Source organism: Microtus ochrogaster, linkage group LG7_11, assembly GCF_000317375.1.
Source record: "Microtus ochrogaster isolate Prairie Vole_2 linkage group LG7_11, MicOch1.0, whole genome shotgun sequence".
In the NCBI taxonomy this organism is placed as follows: domain Eukaryota; kingdom Metazoa; phylum Chordata; class Mammalia; order Rodentia; family Cricetidae; genus Microtus; species Microtus ochrogaster.
The window spans coordinates 4623126-4632324 of NC_022032.1; the positions used below are offsets into that span (position 1 = coordinate 4623126).

General features: G+C 53.0%; 2 protein-coding genes across 3 annotated transcripts in view; one reads left to right on the plus strand and one right to left on the minus strand.

Moving 5' to 3' along the window:
- Positions 1-3550, plus strand: part of Adgra2 (adhesion G protein-coupled receptor A2) — a 49606-nt gene extending 46056 nt beyond the window's left edge. For both annotated transcript variants that reach the window (XM_026786913.1, XM_005362478.2), the window contains exons 17-19: positions 309-454; positions 883-972; positions 1198-3550. In XM_026786913.1, coding sequence (XP_026642714.1) covers positions 309-454; positions 883-972; positions 1198-2467 — 1506 coding nt within the window. In that variant the 3' untranslated portion in view covers positions 2468-3550. The remainder of the gene's footprint in view (positions 1-308; positions 455-882; positions 973-1197) is intronic.
- A 657-nt stretch (positions 3551-4207) lies between these two features.
- Positions 4208-8736, minus strand: Brf2 (BRF2, RNA polymerase III transcription initiation factor subunit). The gene is made up of 4 exons (XM_005362479.2): positions 8481-8736; positions 7547-7606; positions 6078-6399; positions 4208-5007 (listed from the first exon to the last, which is right to left on the minus strand). Exons 1-4 carry the CDS (start codon positions 8632-8634, stop codon positions 4296-4298), a joined length of 1248 nt encoding a protein of 415 aa, XP_005362536.1. The 5' UTR covers positions 8635-8736; the 3' UTR covers positions 4208-4295.
- Between the last annotated feature and the right edge of the window lie 463 nt (positions 8737-9199).

Genomic DNA, 9199 nt, shown 5'->3' on the forward strand with positions numbered 1-9199 from the left:
GCCTTGGAGGGTCTGGAAGGGGTGGGTGGCGTGTGGAGTGACAGGCATGGTCAGACTAGCTCCAAGATCACTGGAGATGGGGGACCACAGTGGAGGAGAGGCCACATAGCAGCCAGACTGCCCTGCCTGGGTCCCGGAGAATCCCTGGGGTGTGAGATCCCTGGCTGGAAGCAGCAAGGACCAGTATGATGAGTAGCTGGGTGGGATTCCGGAGGCATGGGAGTAGTGGGACATACATGGCCATTGACTTCCAGGGTGCTGCCCAGTCAGCAGCTCAGGTCCCAAGCCTCAGTGCCTTGACCTTGTAGGTGGGCATCACTCTGCACTACTCTTCGCTGTCCACGCTGCTCTGGATGGGGGTAAAGGCTCGAGTCCTCCACAAGGAGCTCACTTGGAGGGCCCCCCCTCCAGAAGAAGGAGATGCAGCCCCGCCTGGTCCTCACCCCATGCTCCGGTAAGTGCTTCCAGTTCTCAGCTATGGGAAGGGGCCTCAAGACCCAAGGCAGGCAAAGCTGGGGGTGGGGGTGGGGATGAGTAACAAGATCCCCAGGACAAGAGACTAGCTTCTTAGGCATGACAAGGATGGGAAAAGAGGTGACACCAAAGGGATTGGGTAGGGATCCTAAAAACCTTCCTGACGTCCCTCACTCAGACTGCTTTGGGTTGGAGAGAACAATTTTGGTCCTTGTCCCCTAGAACAGTTCTTGGCCAAGTTCTGAAGAAGCTGCCCTTCCTTAGGAGGCCTTACATTCCAGCCTGACCCCGCTTCCCCCAAATCACACAGATTTTAAGGAGACAGAGAAAAAGACAGAGATGTCAGTTTGAGGGTTCCAAGCACCTGGTTCCCTTACCTCCAGTGCACGATCTCTCCCCCACCCCCAGGTTCTATTTGATTGCTGGCGGGATCCCCCTCATAATCTGCGGCATCACCGCTGCGGTCAACATCCACAACTACCGGGACCACAGTCCCTAGTGAGCACCACTCCCTCCTGCCTCATCACCACCGTCTGCCTGCCCCAACCTTCACACCAGCCCCATGCCTGCTGTTCCACCCAGCCAGAGAGCCCCTGCATGCTGACTAAACCAGGGCCCGCCTCACCTCTCTACTTCCCACATCCTACCTCATCTACCACCCAGCCTGTGCCCCAGCTCCTGGGCTCTCCAAACTCTTCATCCACTACCTCTGTCTCCCCCTAGTTGCTGGCTGGTGTGGCGTCCAAGCCTTGGCGCTTTCTACATCCCGGTGGCGTTGATTCTGCCCATCACCTGGATCTACTTCTTGTGTGCGGGCCTGCACTTACGGGGTCATGTGGCCCAGAATCCAAAGCAGGGTAACAGTAGGCTGTCTCTGGAGCCAGGGGAAGACCTGAGGGGTTCCACCAGGCTCAGGAGCAGTGGCGTCCTCCTAAGTGACTCTGGTTCCCTTTTGGCTACGGTTGGCGCAGGGGTAGGAACACCTGCGCCCCCAGAGGATGGTGATGGCGTGTATTCTCCGGGAGTCCAGCTGGGGGCGCTGATGACCACACATTTCCTGTATCTGGCTATGTGGGCCTGTGGCGCTTTGGCGGTATCTCAGCGCTGGCTGCCCGGAGTGGTGTGTAGCTGCCTCTATGGTGTGGCAGCTTCAGCTCTGGGCCTCTTTGTCTTCACGCACCACTGTGCCCGCCGTAGGGATGTTCGGGCTTCCTGGCGGGCCTGCTGCGCTCCTGCTTCACCCTCGGCTTCCCACACCCCACCCCGGGCCCTACCAACTGCTGCGGAGGATGGATCCCCGGTGTTGGGGGAGGGACCGGCCTCCCTCAAGTCCTCCTCCCCAAGTGGCAGCAGTGGCCGCGCGCCGGCGCCCCTGTGCAAACTCACCAATCTGCAGGTGGCCCAGAGTCAGGTGTGCGAGGCTGGTGTGGCTGCCCGCGGGGATGGAGAGCCAGAGCCCACCGGCTCCCGTGGCAGCCTAGCTCCCCGGCACCATAACAACCTACATCACGGGCGCCGAGTACACAAGAGTCGGGCTAAGGGTCACCGAGCTGGAGAAACTGGCGGCAAGAGCCGGCTTAAGGCGCTGCGCGCGTCCACAGGAGTTCCAGAGCTGCTGTCCAGTGAGAGCGGCAGCTTGCACAATAGCCCTTCCGACAGCTACCCGGGCAGCAGCCGCAATAGCCCCGGCGACGGCCTTCCACTCGAGGGCGAGCCCATGCTTACGCCGTCGGAGGGCTCCGACACCAGCGCAGCGCCGATCCCTGAGACGGGGCGACCCGGACAGCGCCGCTGCGCCAGCCGTGACAATCTCAAGGGCAGCGGCAGCGCACTGGAGAGGGAGAGTAAGCGCCGCTCATACCCGCTCAACACTACCAGTCTTAACGGTGCCCCCAAGGGGGGCAAGTATGAGGATACCAGTGTGACCGGCGCAGAGGCCATAGCAGGAGGCTGCATGAAGACCGGCCTCTGGAAAAGCGAGACCACCGTCTAGGGCAGAGGCGGGCTAGATTTAGAGTGGGCCGGTCACACCGGCTTGTTACTTACTCCTCGATCCTCCTGGGCGGTCCAAGCTGTCTACCTATGTGTAGGTTTGAGGTGGCCATGCTGATGGCTGCCCTTGGGCTCACCATCTTTAGTTATCCAGGCTGGGAAAGGGAGAAAGCAGATGCTTGCCACTTGTCTGCACTATCCCTCATCAGTAGCGACAGACAATCCCAGACATCAGCTTAGACCAGTTTTGATGGTCAAGGCCTTGGTGTGCCCTTCCAGGTAGGGATAAAAGTTCCATCAGTCTGTGAGGTGACCCATAAACAGAATGGCAAAGCTCAGCCCTGGTAGGCTCAGGAAACCTGGTAACTGCCTTTTCCTCACCAGCTTAAGGAGGCACTGCGTGACTGCCAAGATCCCAGGCCTCTTCCCCAGTTCTGGCTTGGGAAACCATCCTAGCAGGTGAGCCATGTCCCAGGCCAGGGCGAGTAACAGGTGCTGCCTTTTCAGATAAACTATGCAAGGGGGGAGGGGTGGAGCATAGGTAACTCTAAGACCAGCTGAGTCCCGCAGGAGGTGGGCAGGTGGGAGAGGTGCCGGGAGCCTTGATCCCTAGGGAGTGGTACACAATCCTTCCAGCAGAGTTCAGAACAAGACCTGAGAAAGCAATGCTAAGTGCCTAGGGACTCAAGGGGAGGAGCTGAGGTTTGGATCTGAGCACCTGTCCGATGGTCTGGAGAGAGGCTCCCCTCAGCTGCTCAGTGACCATACCCACTGCCTGCCCTCAGCTGTCCAACTCCAAGGGACTGGGGAAAATGCCTCCATGAGGCTTTCTGTGGCAAAGCCATGGTAATCCAATTTCTAACTCCAGTTAGGAACCTGAAATGCCAAACCGTCTCACCGAAACCCCACCAGGCTCTGAGGGAGCACCTAGGTGCAGGTTGCTCGAGGCTCTGTGCTTTCACTACTTGCTAAAACCTCCAGCCACCATCTTCCCCAACCTAAAATGCCTTTTACTACAGAACCACGTGGAAGTAGAAGAATTCTTGGGCCTTGGGAAGCAGGAGGGAACCCGGGTCTGGTAGGTGAGAGAACACAGTGGGGGAGAATCCATGCTCCTTGAGATGGGCCCCATTATTTATGCTTGCTGCACAGACAACATTAGAGAAGCTTTGTATTACTCTCCCACGTATGCTGGCTGCTGTTTACATACCCTGCCAACGCCTTAGCACTGGAGAGCTTTTTGCAATATGCCGGGAAAAGGGGAGGGAGGGAACCAAGTGCCAAAGAAAACATGTTTTAAAAGCTCTGGTTTTATACAATAGAATGTATTCTAGCAGATGCCTCTTTGTTTTAATATATTAAAATCTTGCAAAGCCCTCTGAGCGACAGCCGTAGTCCACCTATGGTCCTTTTGTTAATGAGGTAGAGGAGGCAGGTGGAAGCCTAAGACCACTGGAGCCCAGAGCAAACATGGGCCAGGAATCATTGCTGCTCGTGTAATGGTCGATGCCACCTCTTTCACAACAGCAATGTGCTGACTTCACACCACGGCAGGAGAGAGCCGGGCAGATCTTCAGCAGTCTTAGGCATCCAACTCAGACTGTGGACAGCCAAGGTGCTCCCCTGCACCAAGGGACAGGATTTTCCCACCCACAGACATCCCAGGCACCTCCCAGTATCTCTAGGGTACTGGGTCCAATTAACTGCTACTCTTGGTTTCCTAAATAAAAAAGGAATATCCAAGGGTCATATACTTTACTTCTTGCAACATGGCAGGCCTATCAGCAAATTGCAGTCAGAATTACTGACTACACCTGGAAGAACCTGCATCACGGAGGGTTAGGGGCACTCATGGCTGCCTGGCCAGCAGCCTGGGCTCTCTGAAAGTCTCTAACTTCCTGAGGGGTGCGCAAATACTGCTCGATTTCACTATCAGAAATGTTCTCATCTCCAGTCACTACGGAAACAACAGGGGTGGGATGGGTCCGTTTGGGAGGCTTTAACATACAGGGTGGGAGGAGAGGTGCAGGACTGGCTGGGCGTTTCCTCTTGGGCAAATCAAAGGTACTATCTTCAGCTTCCAGCTGTTCTTGTTCCCCCGGATGCTGCTCCTCGGTCTCTGCTTCTGCTGTTCCATCTCGGAAAGCCATGCGTATCAGCATGTGGCGGTGCTGGAGGAGGTCACCAATGTGCTTCACCACAGTCCGCTTGTCAAGCTTTAGGACCTGTAGCCAAGCTAGCCGGCCGGCCATCTGCAACAGCACAGCCAGCAGCTCCTGCAGACGGGAGGCGGCCGGGTAGGGCAGGTCCACATTTGCCAGTTTACAGAACTGGGCAAGAGAACATGTCAGTCGGTCTGAAGGCCGCAGAGACTGCCACGCCAGGAAGGTGGCTGCAGTGATGACAGGCAAGGGATGGCGCCCAGTCACGAGCCATGTCTCATTTGCCAGCTCCACCAGCAGCAAGGTTCGAGACAGCATCTTGTCTTTGTCCTCCACATATTTGGCTGGCAGGGATGGGGAAGCCTGGAACAGTTTGAAGCTGAAACAACCAAAATGAAGGTCAAGTGACTGATAGGGTGTTCTTCAGGGGTAAGCAGGGTCGTCTACCCAAGATGGATGGGGAAGCTAGTCTGTCCTAGAGACACTCGAGGTCACGGGAGCAAGGCACTGAGCAATGGGGCAGGGACGTGCCAGGTGAATGGTATAACAGCTGAGCACCTTCCTACTGGCACAATTCCAGTGTCCCTATTCGCTCTACAGGAAGGGCACCGTTATATGTGTCTACTTAGGATATGACCATGTTTCAACCATTTGGTAACATCCCTTCCTGGCTGTCCCGGAACTCGCTTTGTGGACCAGGCGGCCTCAAACTCACAAGAGATCCACCTGCCTCGGCCTCCTGAGTGCTGGGAGTGAAGGTATGCACCACCACTGCCTAGCCTCGTTTGCTTCTTTTAACATATGGTTTCACACCCAGTCCAGGCTGCTCTAGAACGCGATACTCTTGCTTCAGTCTCCCAAGTGCTGGGGTCAAGAGTGTGTGCTACCGAACTTCAACAGCCATTTTTGTGGTTTGTTTTGTTTTAAAGTATACTTGTCAAAAAAAAAAAAAAAAAAACTAAAAAAAAGGGGGGGGCAAACCAAGGCTAGTGGTGCACACCTGTAATCTCAGCAGTAGGAAGATGGAGGGAAGGTGATCAGAAGTACAAACCCAGCCTAAGCTGTATGAGACTGTCTAAAACAACTAAAAATCTCACTAAAACCTTAGCTTCAAACCTTGTTCGACCACTAACTAGTATCTCTGGACTCCATATAGAGGCGATCCTGCTGGAGCAGGGCCCCTGCCATGTAATTCCAGTGACTGCCATTCATAAAGCAGGAGGGGGGCAACTCAGCAGCCCTATGCCAAGGCCGGCTGAGGATTTTTTTTTTTAAACATTATCACAGTCCTGTGACGGAAAGGGGATGGGAAGATTACAGCGTCCTGGAAATGTGCAAACGGTATTGACCTCAGTGGTGAGCATGGGTTGGGAAGGAAAGACAGACTCTGGCGAAAGCATATATCTGCCAGGACAGCTGCCTACCCCCTGCTGCCTCCTGGACAAGTACCTGCCACAGTAAGACTTCACCAGGTCTTCCAGGCACAGAGCCGGCACGTCCAGCCCCAGAAGCTTCACCAGCTGCATGTAGGTGCCGGAAAACATATCCAGATCTGCATACAGCAGGGTGCAGATGGTGCCCATGGTCAGGGGCCAGTTATGTTGCCGGCAGGTGATGAGAACACAGCATCCAACTAACACTTCCTTCTTCTGGAGCCTCGCAGCACGGATGCCAGACAGCTGATAGGCCTTTTGGTAGTAGGAGATGGCGGTCTCCTCAAACGTAGGGGGCAACTTCAAGATCCGACACAGGTCTCTCACTCGACGGAGATCTAGGAAAACACATAGTAAGCAGAGAGGTCAAAGGAAGTTTAGCTAGGACTTAATTTAGTTCCGTTAAACTTGCCATATATAGCAGATGCACAAATAATACGCCCTTCTAGCCGGGCGGTGGTGGTGGTGCACGCCTTTAATCCCAGTACTTGGGAGGCAGAGACAGGAGAATCTCTGTGAGTTCGAGACCAGCCTGGTCTACAGAGTGAGTTCTAGGACAGACCCCAAAGCTACAGAGAAACACTGTCTCAAAAAACAAAAACAAAAAACAAAAAAAAAAATGCCCTTCTGTACTAACAGGACACTTGATGTGGCCGTGTGCACTGGAGCTAGACTGATCCTCGAGCATGCTGGGCAAGCTCCTTATCACTGAGCTGTAGTCTTAACCTTTAGAACTGTGCTCCTTCCAAAGGTACAGATCACTTGTGGGAAGGTCACACTCAATCCACCACCCTTTTATGAGCTATTCTGACTTATGGACAGGGCAAAGTTCCTAATTTTTTTGGTTCTGGGGATTGAACTGCAAGCCTTACACATGATAGGTGCATACTCTATCACCAACTTACTCCGCACCCCCAGCTCCAAAGCCAAGCTTTTACCAAGGCTTCTTGAGGCTACTTTAAGGCTAGTGCAGACCCAAACCTTCATCTACCTCTATTCCTTCTGGTTTTTAAGACATACTCACTATGTTAGCTGGGTTGACCTCAAAGTCTATCCTCTTGCCTCTCCTCCTGAGTGCTGGGACTGTAGGCATACAGCCCATCAATAACGGTTCTCTTCTAGCCTATCAACAACAAGAACACACGCAGATGGACTAGGACGGCAAGACAATTTTCTTTCAAGCCACTGAATAATAAAAAGTTGGTTCTCTGGGCTGGAGAGATGGCTCAGCAGTTGAGAGCACTTGCCGCTCTTGCAGAAAACCTGGCGTTCAGTTCCCAGCACCCTCATGGCAACTCACAACCACATATAACTCCAGGTCCATGTGATCCAACACCCTCTTCTGACTCCATGGGCACCAGGTATGCGCACGGTATACATACATACATACATGCAATTAGAACACCCATACAAACATTCAAACATTAAAGAGTCATGTAAATAAAAGCAAAGCTGAAATTTAAGGAGGAAAAGGGTGATTCTTACCTCGCTGCTGGCTGCGGCTAACTTGCTCGTTTTCCCCGGTGCTTCGGGAATATGTCACTTCTGTAAATAATATACAAATTATTAATAATAAACAAATAGCACAGGTGACCTCTATCCACTCATCATCTCCTTGTCCTCTGACCACGTAAAACCAGGGAGATTTCAAGCTATCGTGTACCTACTTCCCATCTCAGAGAAGATACCCCATCCATGTAACAGTAAAGGCTCACCTGGCTTTTTATGTCTTCCAGTAGCACCAAAGACAGCCAGTATAGAACTATATAAAGCAATGCTGGTGATCCCAATTTCCCAGCCTTTTCTCTGGTGCATTCAATTTTGACGTAGCACAGCGGTTCTCAACTTTCTAATGCTGTGACCCTTTAATACAGCTCCTCATGTTGTGGTGACCTCAATCATGAACTTCGTTGCTACTTCATGGCTGTAGTTTTGTTAGAATTACGATTTATAATGTAAATAGCTGATATGCAGGACGGTCTTGGGCTACACCTGGGAAAAGGTGGCTCAATCTCCCAAAGTGGTCGAGACTCAACGATCTCGCTGAACTAAACAATGGCGTGGAAGGATAGGAGGAACATTTTGCCAGTTAGTGCTAAAAATTACTGTGGGGTAATGGTTTGCATCCTATTCCCAAATGGTTCATGTTGTATTCCCGAATAATTTGTCAACAAGCCTCCAACACTGACCAGGTCCGAAAAAAGGAGTGAAACCTTATCCGTTTCATTCATTCACCATCGGTATACCCACTGGCATCATAGGAGGTACTGGGGAAACTAGATGTTAGAGCACCCGCCTCCAGCTACTTTTTTTTTAAGTGAGCTTCTCCCACATTTGTGTGAGCACGATCGGGGGCGGGGGGGGGGCGCTAGGAGTCTGGGATTAAGCATTCCAGCACACCAGGCTACCCCCAGGGTACCTCTGAGGTTGCCCTCGTCGTTGAAGGTGGTAGTAAGGACCCCTTCGGTGACCACACAGCCGCAGTCGGAGCACACCAGCTGGCTCTGAGAATAATGCGAGTCTTCCACGAGCTCAGAGGACCCGCAATCCGGACAGCGACTTCCGCTCGGCATCTCAGCATTTGTCCAGCGACGCGATAGCGCCGGGATACCAGCTCCTAAGAACTCCCGGCTACAGGAAAGTGGGAGGGGGACCTTATTCCGGCTGCACCTTCCTCTTCCGGTCAGCTGGATAACCGGCTGGAGATTTGCTCCGCCTGGTGGCTGCACGCCACTTCCGATCTCGTCTGTGGACTCGTGTAAAAACACGAGTTCGAAAGGAAGGTTCCCGGGCTTAGCTGTGTCTCAGGGTCTCTGGTGTCTTGAGATTGGGCCACGTTAGGAGTTGACAGTCGCCAGAGCTAAGGAATTGCTCTCTGCGAAACAGTTTTTTTTATATCATTTAATTTATTGTTTATTTTAAGATTATCTTGCTTATGGAGCCCAGGCTGACCTAGAATACTGCTATTTCTGCCTCCTACCTACCGCTTGCTGGGATTACAGGCTTGCGCCACCAGGCGGGATCCCTTTTTGGACATGATCACCTGTAATCCTAGTGTTTGGGAGATGGAGGCCGGAGGATCAGGAGTTCAAGGTCATCCTCCTCTATATAACAAGTTGGAGGCCAGTCTGGACTACA

Coding starts and splice junctions, on each gene's coding strand:
- Brf2 (XM_005362479.2), bottom strand. CDS start 8,634: ATGCCGAGCGGAAGTCGCTGTCCGGATTGCGGGTCCTCTGAGCTCGTG. Junction 7,607..8,480: donor CGACGAGGGCAACCTCAGAG/GTACCCTGGGGG, acceptor TATTATTTACAG/AAGTGACATATTCCCGAAGC. Junction 5,008..6,077: donor GTGAAGTCTTACTGTGGCAG/GTACTTGTCCAG, acceptor TGGTTGTTTCAG/CTTCAAACTGTTCCAGGCTT.